The 18,197-nt window shown below is 37.4% G+C and overlaps 1 protein-coding gene across 9 annotated transcripts in view; it reads left to right on the top strand.

The window, feature by feature from the left end:
- The window catches only part of LOC128986953 (dachshund homolog 2-like), a 191,363-nt gene that overhangs the window by 158,404 nt on the left and 14,762 nt on the right, over positions 1-18,197 (top strand). For all 9 annotated transcript variants that reach the window (XM_054407583.1, XM_054407584.1, XM_054407581.1 and 6 more), the window contains 2 exons: positions 15,254-15,400; positions 17,693-17,905. In XM_054407583.1, coding sequence (XP_054263558.1) covers positions 15,254-15,400; positions 17,693-17,905 — 360 coding nt within the window. The remainder of the gene's footprint in view (positions 1-15,253; positions 15,401-17,692; positions 17,906-18,197) is intronic.

Here is an 18,197-nt window from a genome sequence, read left to right as displayed (position 1 = left end):
TTACTTTTTATTGTTATTGCCACCCAAAACTGATTATCCCGGTTTCTATGGGTTTTATTGTTGCGGTGCCCCGGGTCTAATTTTATTACCTCCCCCTCCCCCTTATTAGCCATCTACAATATGTCATTTCATTTAACTCCTTAAAAATTTCGCAGTGTCTAAGTTTTCCAAGTTGTTTTTGGTTACATTTAGCTGAAAATCATTTCCTTCATACTAATGGATCAAATAGATCGTTATTGTATCTTGTAAATAGTAAATTTAGCGTAACTTGTATGTGATTACAATAAATATTATATAATCATTATTCCAATTGTTTTAGTGGTTGGGTCAATGTCAAACCAATTTTTTTAGAAGGGCGTTTTCCCATTAGTTTTATTTCAAATAAAGTCAATATAAAAACTTAAGAATAAAAACAAAAAATTATTATTACAATTCAAATTCCTACTGTATACCGTTATGATTTTATTTTTCTATACGTATTTTAGATTAATCTTTTTTTACTTGAATACAGTAAAAATGCTAAAATAACTCAAATAAAAGATTGTTATGATTCAGTCGTACTATTTATCTAGTTTCATATAACAATTATTTGTATTTTTGTTTCAGTGATGTTCTTTATTAATATAAACTGAATACTATATGAAACTAAAATCACTCCAACCAACATCCATATAGTTTAAATACCTAAATTATTTTATAACAATCCAATTATATCTTTCACATATAATTGATTCATCTCGCACATAAAGTAGGTTATTCACCTAACGAGTGCAATACATCAACAATGGAAGTACTGTATGTGTTTTTTGCCTACAATACTTGTACTCGATAAAGTCCTCATTAAAACTAAATGATCTTCTTTATTACTTCATTGGTTAGATTCACATTGATTATTAACGCACAATCGTAAAACAACAGGGATATAAAGGTCGATTTATTGTTTCAATTAAAGTTAATTTTGTTTAGTTCATTAAACTACTTGTGTATGGGTAAAGATTTTTTTTGTCAAGCTGGATTATTATTATTTGTGTTTTACATGACAGTATGCAAATTAAGTGTGCTCCTGTACTTCGAATACGCTGTCAGTTGTACCTACACGAGTGACTGTTGCATTTTCATTCTTGCAGGCTGCAACGAATCGTCAATACAGACCTCGGAATCCGCTACATATAAGTCATAAATACTACCACCGAGAAGTAATATCCTACATTAAATTGAAAAATATTACGTTCATATTGTTAAACGTTTAAATCCATTGATACGACCGTATTACAAATTAATTGTAGCTCTACTAATAGAATAGTTTAAAATAAAATATGCTCAAACATTAAATTGTGAAATAATTTACATTGTGATAGTGAAGAATTTGGGGTGTGTAATTAATTCTTTTTCGTCCCGTGGTATTAAGAATATTCCACACATTGGTATACAATCCAGTAAAATATTTCCAAATTGTCCTACACAATTATTTTGAAAGGGGGAAGCTACTAATGCGTTAACCATCAATGGGTTTAAGGATGGTGTTTAATGTGTAAAATGTCTCATTCAGCTTTGTTGCTGACTAAGATCAGCTGTTTCTTTGCCAATATCGTTTATTAAATGCCCAATGTTCGAGAACAGCTGGTTCCAGTCTCGAACAATCACCCCTTAACCCTTTAACTCTTATGGGAGTGTTGTTTAAATTCAAATCCATTGCACTTCCAGACGATTCATGTTTTGTTTAATCAGTCAATTATCCAAGCCACAAACAAAGGTGTTGTAATCACAATTGCTGCCAAATTGACTACGCTTCCCCAATTACAAACGCATCGCACACAATTACACCAACTATAACAGTTTCACAGAGAATTTCCTCACCAAAACTGAAGCTCTCAAACAGTTAAGGTAAACTTTATGAGGCTTGTTCAATTACTGCTTCCAAGGCTCTCAATTAGGATAGATTGGGCCGACTGCGTCTATGTAAATTGAATTAGACTAAATGCCAGTTGAATTAGAGCTGGAGTGTAGGTAAGGCGATTCTCGCTATTATGTAGACGGTTAATAACTTCGAGGCGCCTACGAAGCGCCGGGGTGGACGACGACCGGTCATTCGCTTTATGTGGTATAATAATCAAATATAAAAATGTTTACTGGCAATAAACTTAATATAATCAATTCTGAGGCAGCAACGCCATCTAGGCGAGTATTTATTCAGAATATAGATTGAGAAATTTTACAAAAATCTATTACATTTTTTCATAATTTTGTAAAGTTTTTAACTTCTTGTGTTTGCTATTTAACTGAAACCATCCCACCACAAAAACTTGAACAGATTACGTCACTAATTCATATTAAACAAAACATAACTGGCAATAACCAACTAACCAATTCATTTCAAACTCCCAAGACCGGCCTTAAAAACACGAGAAACTCACTCGGAACTAATCCTACTTAAGAAACCCTCAAACAAGATGTCAAAGTGGCGGCCGAAATTAAATCAAAGAGGGGCCATTAAGAGAGTTTATTTTGGCGGAAGATAAGGCTTCGCCGACGGCGCGGGCGAGAAAACGAAAGGGGTAAGTTAAGTCGATTTACAATAACAACACTGGATAATAGAAACCGTGCCTGTTAATGGTGATGGGTCTTTGGTCCTTGTTGCCCCCGGGTGGGGGGGGGGGGGTATGCAAATTTCCCAAAAAGGCGCCAAGCGCTCGCCACCGCAGATGCTAGATAGCATTTATTAGCCACGATCTGAATGGGAGGCAGTTTAAAACGCGATGAACGACAATTAAACAGCTGTAAATGTATGTTGCCTCTGTAATGCGATCCGGGATCCGGGAACCACAAAGTGACTTCGATAGTTTAGTAGTCGCCTTCAATATTGATTGTATTCTTTTCACCGTTTTCGTCCTTTTAACAACCAAGGAAGCTGGACCTAGAAGGTCAAAAACATTATCACCATAAAGCAGTGGTTAGTGGGATTTGAACTCGGGACCTCGGGAGCTGAAGCCCTGCACATTCCTTTTAGACAATTTCGCTCATGCACTCATTTATCTTCTTTATGCTCCCGTAGATAGTAGTAGTTTTCTGTGCCCGTAGGTATTAACCGCCATTACAACAATTATTTGTCCCCCGGAACCCAGGTAAAAGTTTAGTTGTCTAAAAAATTAGTCGTTTGAATGTTTTGATATAGCTCAAAAACTAATTTATTTCAAAACTAAAAGGAAAATGTACACTAAACGATTTTCCATAAATGATTACTAATACTCCATGTGTTTGAAACGAGAAGAAGTAAGGTATAAAGTAATGGTCCAGAAATGCAAAGCAGTTTTGTTCTTGACTACAAAGAAGTAGGCGAACTGCAAAGAACTCTGAACTACAAAGTCTCGTTGCACAACTCTCGCAAGTCGAACCTCATATAAAGTTTAGCCATTTTTGCAAAATGTTTAAAGGGCCGCGATAGACACTGCCATTGTAATCAGATAGGGAGCTGTTCTTAATAAAACCTCCCCTTAATGAAATGCGAATTCTTTGACCAAAAGCAAACATTGGCCTTATTAAAAACCCTCTTCCCCAGCCCAACCCCTTGGCCGATTACTGTGGGGCTTCCCTTGAAAAATAACTGCATTTTATACCACTGCTTCATTTTCGCTTGTGCGGTTTTGTTATTAACATATTTTTTCTCACTTCGCCGCTATTTTACTGATCAAGTATTGCCCTCTTTTATAGTTTTACCTTTTTTTTCTGTGATTGTAGTTTTATGTTAGAAACGCTCTGGATCATTCAATTTTTATTATTGCCGAAAGGAATTTAAAACGTTGCTGTCTATGTGATCAGTGATTCGATTTTACAGTTTATGGTTAATTAATGATGACAAAATGAAAATAGTTTTTTATCCAACCATTGAGATTTATTTTCATACCATAGACAGCTATTAAATGTATACCTCTGAGTACAAGAATGTATTATTTTTTTCAAATTTCACCATAAAACGTAGTCACAAGATGTTCCTCCACCACAAAGAAGCTAGAAATGCAAATCAAACGTAGAGGATGCGGAGAGCCAAGGATCTAAGAACAATTAATATGATAAATATGTTAATTTCGTGTTTCCGGCCGTTAGGTTGGCAATGCTAATGGTCTATTTAGGGCCACTAAGTTGGTAACAGTGAGAACAGCTGAGCCAGACGTGAGGTCCACTACGTCTCAAGTCGCAGGTGTCATCTAAGCTCTAAGCCATTTAATGGCCTTATCTTCCATTAGCCTCAGGGTCCTCTCGTAATTACTACGTGGATTCCTTATAGATGGTTATGTTGCTGAGCTGTATTGGCAGTCGCTCATTTTGGCTTGTTTTAGATTCGTTGGGTGGTTTTCGTTACTTTTCTCTTTGTTTGGCTTTTTAGATGGATTATCTTTTATTCCAAACAACCTGTGTATATTGACATTATACACCAATAATAAATTAACTTTAGTTTTTTATTTATTTTTTTTTATTTAGTTTTTTATATTATTAACTAGAGTTTATTTATTTTGTTTGCATTTTGCACTTTTTGTAAAGGTTAGGTTGATTCGGTCATTGAGTTAGTACAGGCTGATACTCGGCTTTTGTTGCTTCCTTCATTTTGCTTATGTTGAATGATTTTTGTATGGATTTGGTTCTTGTTGAACAGTTTTTGGGCTCTTTTTTTATGTTTGCCTTTCCGGAATTCAGAATTTAGATTGCGTTTGATCTAGTATGTGTATGCTGCTTAACTTTTGTGTAGTTTAGCTTATTGACATATTGATTGGGTATGCTACTGTTACTTATCTTTTTCCTGTGTCAGGTTCATGTTGTTTTATTGTGTCTTTCTCTCCTCTGCCTAGTAGACACCTAGTTAGCTAAAATTTTGTACGTTTTTGGTTATTTGGTTGGGTTTTTGCCGCGTACTGGGGTAGTCTAAATTTGAGTTTGTTGTTGTGGGTTCGGTCTGGTACTTATTTTGTTGGATTTCTTGTTATGTATTTGTCCTCTAATTGCTCGTATCTGACTTGTTGTGTTGGATTATTTTGTTTTGTATGTATTTACTCTCTCATTGCTCGCGTACAGTCACTAACGCGGTGCGACACTTGCTGGCGACGCGAGGTCAGATCCGCGACATACGATATGTCAGGATCGAGTTAACATCCGGCACGGCTGACAATCGCTATTATCTGCGGCCCATTGAGCCGACCACCCTTCTACGGTTTCCTCCAACAGCAACAGTCGGCCAGCAAACAAGTGTCCCAAACAAAAACGTGAATCTCCATTGCAGTTCCATCGATACTATGGAAAAGTCACAGTAGGAAAAACAACAAGTGTGCCAAACATAAGAGCTAATCTCCATTGCAGTTCAATCCATCGGTTCTATGGAATAGTGACAGTAGGACAACAACAAGTGTCCCAAACATAAGAGTTAATCTCCCTTGCAGTTCAATCCATCGGTCCTATGGAAATGTTACATTTGGACAACAAACAAACAAGTGTCCCAAACAAAAACGTGAATCTCCATTGCAGTTCAATCCATCGATACTATGGAAAAGTCACAGTAGGACAACAACAAGTGTCCCAAACATAAGAATTAATCTCCATTGCAGTTCCATCGATACTATGGAAAAGTCACAGTAGGACAACAACAAGTGTCCCAAACAAAAACGTGAATATCGCTTGCAGTCCAATCCATCGGTTCTATGGAAAAGTCACAGTAGGACAACAACCAGTGTCCCAAACATAAGAGTTGATCTCTATTGCAGTTCAATCCATCGATACTATGGAAAAGTCACAGTAGGACAACAACCAGTGTCCCAAACATAAGAGTTAATCTCCCTTGCAGTTCAATCCATCGATACTATGGAAAAGTCACAGTAGGACAACAACAAGTGTCCCAAACATAAGAGTTGATCTCCATTGCAGTTCAATCCATCGATACTATGGACAAGTCACAGTAGGACAACAACAAGTGTCCCAAACAAAAACGTGAATCTCCATTGCAGTTCAATCCATCGATACTATGGAAAAGTCACAGTAGGACAACAACAAGTGTCCCAAACATAAGAATTAATCTCCATTGCAGTTCCATCGATACTATGGAAAAGTCACAGTAGGACAACAACATGTGTCCCAAACATAAGAGTTATCTCCATTGCAGTTCAAGCCTATCAAATGTACAAGGTTCAAATATTGTTCTTTTTTCATCAATGTTATGAATTGATGCAATCCTGTATTCGTTATTAACCTACGAAGACAGATCTCAAATTTTGGAATGGGTTCTTAAGTCTTTGTTTAAATAGCTGTAATAGCTTTACAAGCCTTTGTCACCAATGAATTACCAAAATCATAGATTCCACTATACTCTTGGTATAAGTTTAAGAAGATATTTGTTACTAATTTTTCCCTGGAAAACAAAACCTTGAATCTCTAAATCCACGTAAACAATTCTCCTTACAACTAAGAGAAATCCTCCAACAAAATATTAACATTCCAACGAAATCTTTAACATTTGACAGCTCCCTTGACGAAATGAGAACAAAACAACCCCCCAGTCAATAAACGGTGAATTCTATCAATGCCTAAGACGTTTACGATTCCCTTATCTGAAGGTCCCGAGAGTCCCGTGTTTTGCTGAGCCTCCCTTTCCTATTGTCCGTCAGATCATCGGACATCTCATAAAACAAAATATGTCGCTTCCCCTCGTACATTTTTTTATTTCGGGCGCTAAAGTCTGATTGTATCGCCAGAGGGTATCGGTCATTTCGCTCCCCAGCCCTCGCAGTAATCCAGGCGTTATTGAAGGTAATAAATGATTAGTAAATGACCTCCATAAAGAGGAAACGGCATTGTGATTGTTTTCAAGGGGGGTTTATACGAGGATTGCGCGTGGACTTTGATGACATTTTACACAACCGACAGCAAACTTTCATCGTTTCTTACGTTTTTATATTTCCCCACGTAATTCGCATCTTTTTCGTGAACATAAAGACTTGAATCAACTGCGACATGCAACTGTACGCTACGCAAAGTGCAGTTTGTGTGACGTTTCGCACACGATGCACCGCACTGCATCAGGACACACAATCTGTCACGTGACATTTGACACCGGCTCAATCAGCTCCACATCCTGCGCGGGTCCTGCGCGGTGGTCCTGTCGTGCTGAGGCAAAAAATAGTCCTTCCACCTCTACACCCACATACGGGTCGAAAAACAATCCATAGGTGCTGATGTTTTGTTTACTTTAGCTCTCGTTGTACCAAAATCACAAGTAGAATCGCAACTGTTTCGTGTTTTCGACGTAGATATTTACATGTTGTATAAAAAATCAATGGGAGTAATTGCATTGATTAATTGATTTAAGTAATTAAGTAATTTCAATGGTAGTAATTACATTAATCTTACCGTTCATATCACGTGTCAATTACACCTATTTAGCAACCAAGCACAGTTCTTTAGAGTCAAAATCCAAATAGTTAAACATTTCTATTCAGATTCGAATTAAAACTCGTCGTAAACAATCCATTTTCGTATAAAGAGAAATCGTAAGAAAAGGAATTGTTACTTTGTCCCATGTATGAACAACTCTAATCCTATCATAACCAAAATTATTGCAAATATATCGACAAAAATAGTACCCTATACAAATTTTGTAATCTTTTTTTAGATCTCCAAATCAACTTTTAAAACCAATCCACAATACACTACAAAATCCTTCACAATAAAAAGAGCTGGGAATTCGATCGGACGACAGTAACCGTAAAAGTAAAGTCTAGGTCAGACTGGAATCGGGCATCGGAGTGGAAAATCCGATTCTGAATTGAATCGGGCGTCGGAGGTGACGCCCCGCGCTTTACGGTTATTCAATTGGGTCGCCGTGCGATCTCAGCGCAAAAAGGAAAATATGTTTAGGCTATTTATTTTTATGTGCGTTGAAAGTTATCATCATAAGTTAGAGGGGAGTCCCCGATACGATACGCTTAGGCTCTGACGCGTATCGTAAGTAGTGTGTGGGACGTTGTATGCTTTGGCGGGAAACTTACACAGGATATATTTGTATAGCTAAGATTTTCAAATCAAACATCTGTATAGTCAAATATTTGTATGTTCTTTATTTTCCATTGTTAAATTACGTCTACTATTATTATGTTATGAAGATGGGGCACAACTGGGCAAGAGTGTATAGCGTGAGCTCTGGTAGATTTCCTACTGTAGAGAACCATTTATTGAGTCCACTTATCAAGGACACATGTGTTTGAACTACCAAAAGTTCCTGAATACCATAGACACACCAAATTAGTTAAAACACACCTTTTACATCAGTGCCACCAATAACCACGCGGTCAACTACAAAACGTATCTTTAACTAATCCCAACTACGCTATTTAATTCCCCCCTCGAGCTGGCAGTAAAGCCACATACAACGCGGTTTATTACTCGTTCTACACCTTTAAATCAGATTTATAGCTCGTAATCGTATCGGGTAATCGGACCGTCGATATATCGATATGACTTTCCCCCATTAACATACAATGGCCCGATCATCGCCCGTTTCGGCCAAATTAACGCTATCGGACGATTATCCGCTACGATCCAGCTTGTTTGGTTGGCCTACTTAACTATTTGTTCGAAGTGCTAATTAACTTGACGCGAATTAAACTAGTTTAGAGTTAAGAGTTGTAGTAGTTTCTATGAGATGAATGGTTTGTTGTTTAAATGTTTTACTATATAGAGATTAGTAATCACCCCATTCCTGAGATTAGTGGTAATGAACACATTTGAATTGTGTTAATTTCCACAATTATGTCCTTTACCAAGACTTTTAATCAAGCCTAATCGGAAAGAGCAGCTTATTGTAATCTGAACACTTTTTATTTTTACATCAAATGTTGTAGGACCAAAAACCAATGGAAATTATAAGTTTGGCAGCAGCGTAAATAGGATGTTCTTTAACCAAGTTATACGGTATTTATAATTAACAATCGGCTACGTAATATAGATGCAATATCTACTTCTTCAATATCCAAAACACAACGTTTACATGCTGTAATAGATATACAAACGATATATGATAGGAGCTTAAAGAAGGTAGATATAATATTTAAACAACTTTATATGACAATCAAGCTGTAGGTTTTTTTTTAGGTAAAAGTAGAAAGTAGTATAATTTAGTTTTGTAATATTTATATATTCTTTTATCAATCGATCAATGGGTTTTCATAGTCGATGTTTTGGCAAGTTTAAAGGTAGCACCTTCATGTAGTGTAACAATACTAATAATACATTTTTAAAAATTTGAAAGAGAGGATATTATTTTGCCTCTCAAATATAAGCTTATTGTTTCAACATTTTATAATGTAATGAACACTGCAGTAGTAAGTATTGATAATAATGAAATCCAAAGATAGGGAAGTAGCCTTAAAAACTCACACGAAAACCACCCTTACATTTTCCAAGTTTGTTTCATTTCAAGTATTTGCATTTTCAAGTGTTTCCGCAATTTCAGCGACCGTAGCAGGGTGATATCAAAAGACAACATCTTGACCAAAACTTTTCACAACTCAATTTAAATTTGCTTTGCAAAGTGTCTTGTTTGGGGTTCCTCTAAGAAAACCCTCCAGAAATATCTTTGAGCGAATCTGTATCCAGTTGTTATACAAAGATGTGGGAGATGAAATAATCAAACCATACTTTTTTTGGACGCTAGGCACGAGCCCGGGATTTTATTTCACATTACTTCAGGCTAGACCTTGGGGTTGTGGCATTATCAGTTAGATAAAATCCATTAATGATATGGCGGGATTTGAACCCGGGACCTCAGGGACTGAAGTCCACCCTCTAACCCTAGCTCGCTCCCCAATGAAACCATACTAATGCGTATTTAATGGTAAAAAATAAATTGCTCATGTTAAAAAGTTACGATACTGCACATAAAACGTAAGGATAAACTATGACGATTAAAAATACTGGTGGTAACAAGTGTTATTTAATAATACATTTAAGTATTAACAACAAAAGTAACTACTGTGGAATTTTATTTAGTTTAACACAATTTAGAAGAAAATTATGATCACAACCCTTAACGACGATATTCTCCAAAAGAGCAGATTTTTTAGAACTTAAGGAAAAATCCCCTACGATTGTTTATACCATTAAAATATATTATTTCTAAAAAGGTCAAACACAAATTGATTATATTCCTATGCACAGATTTCGTTCCACTCCTGGCCACAAATTACATAACAGAATAAATGTTTTTTTTTATCAAAAAATAAAAAATACATGTTTTATAAATATCTTGTTTAGAAACCACATATTTTAACTGCTTTTAACTGGTGCAAACTAAATAATTTTACAAAGCAAAGCAAAATTTTTTAAGAAGCATTCAAACTCATTATTAACATTTTTTAAACAACCCCTTGTCCATTAGTACAGATCTAAATTTAAATCTCTTATAAATCCAACCAATATTTATACAAATGTGTTCACAACTTCCGAGTAAACTTTCCTAAGCCAACAAACTCGTCAGCTGTTATCAGCGCCAGAGATGACGTCACACGGCTCATGTACGGTCAATGCAGCAGAAGTAAAGAACTCGAGGGGGAACTTATCGATATTCGATAAATAGTCGATATGGCAGATATCGCGGATGCACAATAATCGAAGATAGGCCGGCAAGATTGCGCAGCGTTAGATAAGGGTATATTCAATATAGGGAGGGACAAAGGGGCGATACAATAGCAATAATTGGGTCCACTGTAGCCGGGCCGGACTGCATTGTTTATGCGGCTTATGTTGGTACACCTGTATTAATAATGGTCAATTACTCCGGCCTTACAAAGGTAATGCTGTTAGTGCCCCCATTAATAATACGCCGCCATCAAATACAATGATTTTCCGATTTACACTTTGCCCGAAATTGGATCGGTTTTGTTTCGCCGTTATCAGCTGGTATTTTGTGGGTTTCGATGTTTTGGTGGTAACGTTCGCGATAAGACTGTAAATTATTGTTGGTGTTGATATATAAAAATGAGTGGTCTCTGGCACTACCTTCTTATGTATGTGTTTGTACCCTGTGTTTGTGCATGAAAAGATACCTTATCTACTTGGCTGAATTTTACACAATGTTGGATTAAGAAGCAGGCTAAATCATAGACTTTTCATGTCCCATTGCCCCTGGCTACGCCCCATGGACGACCAAACTCCGGGGAAGAGCACTTGGAAGTATATATTAATTTTTCCCCTTGGCGAAAAATTACTTTATTATTAAGATGAATACTTCTTTACACTTAGATACGCACTTTTAATGTAAGATATACCGAAGATGATACAGATGAAGATCACCCTATTACTCTGTAGGTTACTAAGACACCCCTTTCCCACCCCTCTAGTCGTCACGCCCTCACCTCCAAACACAACGTTATTTTATTCATCCGGGCGACAAACTGGCTGAATGCTATTTAAATAATGCAAAACGCTCACAGATCCAATTTATCCTACTCCATTATGACTGTCGAATCGAGTCTTTTAAAAATGGAAATAACTCCTAACATTGCCTCCCCCCGGGACCGACTGGGGCTGTTACCGACTTTACCGTTCCAGATAAGAAACACTCTTGTTTTCGGTCTAAGGGACGATTTTTTTGGAACTTTATTGTCTCTGGGTTTCTTTTGGTTGATGTCAAGATTGTGTTGAAAGAATCAGATTTTTTAATTTAATTGTAGTAAAATCTCACTTAAAAGGCAGCACCAATAAATTAAAGGTTTTTAAAGAGATTATATTTTTACTTGGGTACACATTATATTATGTCCAAAAAAAGAATTGGTCATGGCAAAATACCTCCATAACTATGCATGACTAATAACGAAGTTGGCCTTGTATCATGCCCTAGTATCATGCGTCTCCTCCCATATAGACTAGACGCAAAAATAGCTTGCATATCAAAATTTGCTTCGGATATTTAACCAGTGATACGTTCAACTTCTGCCCTTATACGCACACCTAAAATATTTTACAAGTTGATTCCGAGAGTTGTTTGAAAACAGTTATTATGGAGGTAAAAAATATAAACAATTATCGTTTTTAGTTTTAGTTAGTGTCGTGAAGTGCGACGGAAAAATGTTATTCACAAGGTTTATATTTTTTCAACATTGTTATTCTCACTAGAATTTTTGGCTCATGTCGAAAACAATTAATGTAGGTGATAAATACTGCTATCTCGTACTAGAAAATAGGAAATATATTCTAAATACGTAAACTAAAATATAATTGCCCTAAAGAACTACTTTAAGTAACTAAATCACAACTGACTCGTACTCCATCAATGCGATAGACATATCACAGAGGGAGTGGTATGATGATTAGTGATGTTGTCAGTTCTATACCTCACCGTCCCGTCGCCGCTGCCGTGGAAGAAGTAAATGATCCTCCAAGATTGCAAGTCATCTTCAATTTACCACCAATGTTTGTTTCTAGACCCTCTTTCGTCTGATTTTATCTAAACCATTTACAATTTCCCCCCAGTCTGTCAGCGGCGTGCGGCTCCGCATCCGATCTGCTTAGCTAATTATTTACTTCTTCCATTCATCAAGTTCAGGCTCATTGGATTTATTTGTTGATGAGGAGAAGATTATTGTCATATAATGACAGCAAATCAAAATGGGATACTGGCTACTAAATTGTCTCCGGTAAAAAATTAGAAAGAGTTGGTAGTTTAAAAAGTGTGTTTGCTAACCAGAAAGACAAATGAAGCCTGGAAGCCTTACTTCCTCAAACCGATTGTTCCTACCTATTATTTAACTAACTGATATTTCTTTTGACAATCAGATGCTGGTCTGAAAGTCATAGGAGGAAAGGGAAATGATTCAGATCAGCGTTTTTCTCTTAAATGGCTCATTTCTCAGGGTTTACTTATGCAGTACCACATGAACACTACATCCATAGTTTTCGTCACACCAACTCTAAAACTCACCACCCTTGATGAATTTGGACCCTTTACTAGTTACCTATACTGTACACCCTTACCCAACTTCAAACGCCCCCGTATCTTTTCGACCGTGCACATGTTTCCCAAATCTGCCGTGAAGGGTGTTGATCGGTTACCTATAACCGATAATTGCAAGGTAAAGGCAGGGTGAAGGGCGGTCTCTTTGGCGGGAATGTGTGATTGGTCAGCTGATGATAGGTTGTCACGGCGGGTAACTAACACTGTGACGTCATAGTCACAGTCCTTTGTCTGTCACCTGCTCTGTCATTACCTCCTGTCATGTTAGATAAGGCTGATAAGGTTCAAGGTTGTTTGTGGCAGGTCACAGGGCGACGCTTTGAGCGAAAGTCATCTTGTGTGATATTTCGGTAGCGATCACCGATCACCTTGGTGGTGGGCGTGTATGGTCCTATGTTATCACAGATGTTGTATGTGCTTTGAATATAAATTGAACATAATGGCCGTTGAAAGTGTAATTGAAAGTTGTTCTGCAAATATTACATTTTCGAAAGTGTTAAAAGTACGTGTACAACCGTTTATGTTTAAAGTATTATCCCACGTTTTTGAGATCGAAGATTGTTCACGCATGCAGGCAAATGATTCTCATCGTAGGGGTATGTCAGTATTTCACCCATCATTTTACCACCGTTTGTGTTGCTGTTGATAATCAGAATAAAGATTGTTGCTGACCAAGTTAAGTTGAGTCCAGTTTCTTGTGAAGGCCTGTTTACATTTTACTTCGTGATGATCCCATTTTAAACTCGAATGTCTGCTGTACAATGTAACAAAACCACTTGTACGAGATGCAGTATTCGATGACAAGTTAAATGCGTAAGTAAAACTAGTAAAGAGTACAAACTCTGTAACTGATCACCCTTGACTACAAACAATACAATCCCACAGCCCACGTCGGCGATGACGAAAGCGTCAGAATCGTTCCAAGGTGGTCCCTAATTAAGGTAGACAATGGGCGACCGAGTCAAAAATATCAATTTTCGATCGCCGGTCTGATTGGCCCGGGACACAATAAAAGCCAACCTCTCATTGGTCGATTGTTGAATAAAGTAATTTGAAAACAAGAGGGACCTGGCGGCCTCTTTGATGGAGGACAATGCGTCTGCCATTCCTACATCAATCATCACGAGCTATAATCATCTATGGAGATCCTATGCAAATCACACGTTCGCCACAAACAACCATTTATATTCTAAATATTTCACCGAATGGTCCCTCAAATTACCGTTTTGGGCGTAATTGTTCTCGTGATTCAAATTGGTTTAATAGTTTCACGCGGTAATTGTGACGTTTCGCCGAGTGGTTTTGTGTAATTGTAATAGCTCCGATCGACTCATCAACTTTATCCGAATCTTCGTATGCACAGAGTATCCTCTAACGAACGGGGTTTTCGCACATTATCAAACGGTTTCCTGTTTTGCGCTAATTTATCTGCATGACTATCGCACAAGTGCACAGACGTTTGTTCATTACTTGAGTTTCCGCGAGATCCATTAGTTTTAATTAAACATATGTATTAAGTTGAATAACCTCCATTATGTTAGCAGTTTGGGAATTATACATGCTAATTTTTGCAGTTTTGGTTGCGCTTGGGGTGAAGATAAATTTCAAAATCATAAACAAACTAACATAAAATAAACAAACTAGAACGTTGATAAAGGAAAATAACTGACAAAATGCCACGAGGATGAGCTTTTGAAATACCACAGTCTTCTTACAATGTATGTTCAGATAAGTTTACTACAAGTTGAAATACGTAATTAAACCAACAGTTTTTGGACCGTTCGGGGAAAATGGTGGGAAATAGAAATTTGAAATCATAATGATCAACAAGTACTGGTACTAAAGGTCCATAATAGATGCAGCAACTGATTTCAATAACTCTTTCAGTTGTGTAAATATGATACATGCACTGATCAATACTGTTTGACAAAAACTTACCTTGCAATACTTGGATGATAACAGAAAATGACTCGTGAAATAGCACCTGAAACAACACAGTTTGAATGTTATTGATTGCATTACATAAAATAATTACATTCCATGGTTGAGTCAGTTATACCTTATTCAAGTTGCACTTTCCACACACACTTGCGCTGACAATTGACCGTTTAACATTTCCATCTACAGTAACAGTATGCTACAGTTGGTCTGTTCCTGTTTCCTACAGTATGCTACAGTTGGTCTGTCCCTGTTTCCTACAGTATGCTACAATTGGCCGTTTATCATTTCCACCTACAGTATGCTACAGTTGGTCCGTCCCTGTTTCAGTGCTGTACCAGAAGCGGCTGAAGAAGGAGAGGAAGGCTCGACGGCGGCTGCAGGATCAGCTGGAGTTGGAGATGAAGAGAAGACAACAGCTGGAGGAGGCGCTGAAGAACTCCGGGGCCCCTCCTGAAGCTCTGCGCATCCTCAACGGTAACTGAAATTTGTTAATAGTCAAACTCTCAACTTACAACATCATTCTGGAGAGTCGGTTGTTCAGTCGGTAGCGCCAGTCTGGTACCTACAACTACTTTTATCAGTACAGTATATCGGCTCACCCCTTGCTTTGCTGGTTCTGGATATGTTCCGGGTTCCGCGCAAACCTCACTAGACCGAGGCCAACAGGATTAAAGCAAGGATTAAGGTGAGTAATTGGTTAAAAGGAGCTGTGCACCTCTTTTAAAAAAAGAACGAATTTATCTAAGTCAACGTTATTTTACTTACTTTGTCTACGATCTATACCTGTGTGTTAAGAGATGATAAATCGATTTATGGAAAGCGGAACAAACTTCTCTTTTTCGAACCTGCCACACTACCACCAAAATCGACAAGTTGACCATTTGGGTGGTACAATACATTATCATTTAACTAGGGTTGTCCAGAAAAAAAATCTTTAGATAGTAGCAATTTCTGAAGAATTGGAAAATTTTCAACCAACAAACTCATTCCAGGGAATGTGAGTTACTCGCTTTTATGTTTAGGTGGTTGAATTAATTCAATCAATTACCCTAGCAATCTTGACGAAACAGAAATCACTGCAGGTTAATGCCTTTGGGGGCAAGAAAAGCACGAACCTGGACTCAGACTAGCATCAGAAAATCCTTTTGTTGTTGGAGTATTAATTGTTTTAATTTGGAACCGAATGAGAAATTAATAGTTTAAGCTCCCTCTGGAACAAAGCAGGTTAAGTTCAAAATTCTGTAATTCAAACAATGCATTAAACGTGGATGCGATGAAATAATAATTCATTCCCTTATGTTGTCCGACTCCTTATTTATGTTCATACATAAATATACACAAACTATACGAATAAATAGCTATTTGCCTGACAAATGAATATAAATTGGTAAACATTTTAATTGGTGTATGAAAAAATAACCTTCTTTGTTGTTGTTGTTGTAGGATGAGCCATTGTTTTGATCAAGACTAGTTGTTTTAACTATGTTACGGTGTACTAACAATATTTATAAATAACTATATGCAGTGTGGCTGTAAGTACTCGCATAAGAAATGCATCTTGCAAACCTCCGCAAATGTAAAACAGAACAGAACCCTCCCTTAAAGAGCATTCTCAAAGTGATCGACTCCAGCGCGGATTGCGAGATTGTCACATGCAATGCGAGCCTGGTAATTACAAAATTCCGATGACAGGTTTGATTCCCGCTCAATCAAGAAAGTTGGCACAACTGTTTAAGACGTTTCACTAATGCCAAGTCTAATTGGAAGTTGTCAGGACTGCCAAAACAGCAACTTGCAAATCTTGAGAATATCGGGGCCGACGTCCCCCCTTGCTCGGCAGGGGTGCTAAATGCTACCCTGCCTACGGGGAAGTCTAAGTTCATCATCTGTATTTACTTCTTAATCTGTTCTTATTAACTCTACGGGGGAGACAGGAATGAAACGGCAGAATTCATCCCGCGGGGGAATAAGCTATTTAATACAGAGTCGGATTAATATTTGGCGGTTTATTCAAATATTTGCTCCGGCGAGGTGGTACCGCGGAAGGATTAAATTTAGTCATATTTATCGTTTAATTGTGGGTGTAAAATTTTGCTGTATTGAAAGTAAGTTTACATTTTTCTCTCACTAGTTGTTAAATAAAATTACATACTATTTGCTTTAAATATTTTATCCTCAATTGTGTATCCAAGGTATCATCGTGTTATCTATCCATGTATCACCATCATAGTATCATCCATGAGTTGTTTCTTAGTCTTTTTGCTATCTTGATAACTATCACCAATACATTTTTCAGTTTCAGTTGTATTAATAGTATCAATTCTAGTACAATCAATATCATAATGTTTACAAAGGTATAAGAAATTTGGGAATCAAAGCACATCGTACCTTCCTCAGTTGTATATTGATCTCCAAATCAAATCCTAACCTCTGCTGCAAGTTTCCCAATTACTGTCAGATATATTTAAATCACCTCAATTTTCGATAGTCAATTATTTTTACAGACTAGTTAAGTATAATCTATTTATTCTTTGGGTATTTTTTAATTTCTGGTTATGACATTAGTATTTTCTTTGAAAGTTGCTCAACACTTTAGAGGGAAAGCGGTCTAAATGAAATTGTTATGGCAATGCTCGAGCTCAAACGCGGCACTTCCTCACCGATGTTCAAGATGCTAACCACTTAAGCTAGAAAACACCAACAAATTAAAGGTTGTTCATAAAATAAAATATTTTAGAAAACATTTTAACGAAAATCTTTGTTCAGAGTCGTCCGCAGAACCCGCAGCGCCCCCGCCTCCTCGCACGGCGCCCTCTACACCTCAGCAGCGCCCCACGACAGAGGCCGAGACCACGGCGCCACCAGCCTACCCGCCCCAGCGCCCCCCGCCACCAGAGGCGCCACCAGCCGAGAAACAGTGGAACTACTCGGGTCTGGACCTCATCAACTCCGGCGCCGCCTTCTGGCAGAACTATTCTGGTGAGAAATCTTATAACCTATGTAGCTATTATAACAACGGTAAGTGACATAAGTGAGATGTGCAAGTAGAACCTCACATCTTTCAATGCTAACCAACTTGGTGAACATTGGCAGAATACATAGTAAATATTTTGGGAATAATCGCTGAAAAGGAAACAGCTCTGCGTTGTTAGTTTTCATATACACATGTAACTCACCGTACTAAACATACAGTAGTTATAGCTATAGATAAAACCTTTATTAAGGAGTTTCCTGAAGACTATACTCATGTTTGAGTTTGATTGGGCAATGT

Source organism: Macrosteles quadrilineatus, unplaced genomic scaffold, assembly GCF_028750875.1.
Source record: "Macrosteles quadrilineatus isolate MER2022 unplaced genomic scaffold, UCM_ALF_1.0 Scaffold_2__2_contigs__length_208266976, whole genome shotgun sequence".
Classification (NCBI taxonomy): Eukaryota; Metazoa; Arthropoda; class Insecta; order Hemiptera; family Cicadellidae; genus Macrosteles; species Macrosteles quadrilineatus.
The sequence above is the reverse complement of the archived record's forward strand: the minus strand, read 5'-3'. Positions and strand labels throughout refer to the sequence as shown.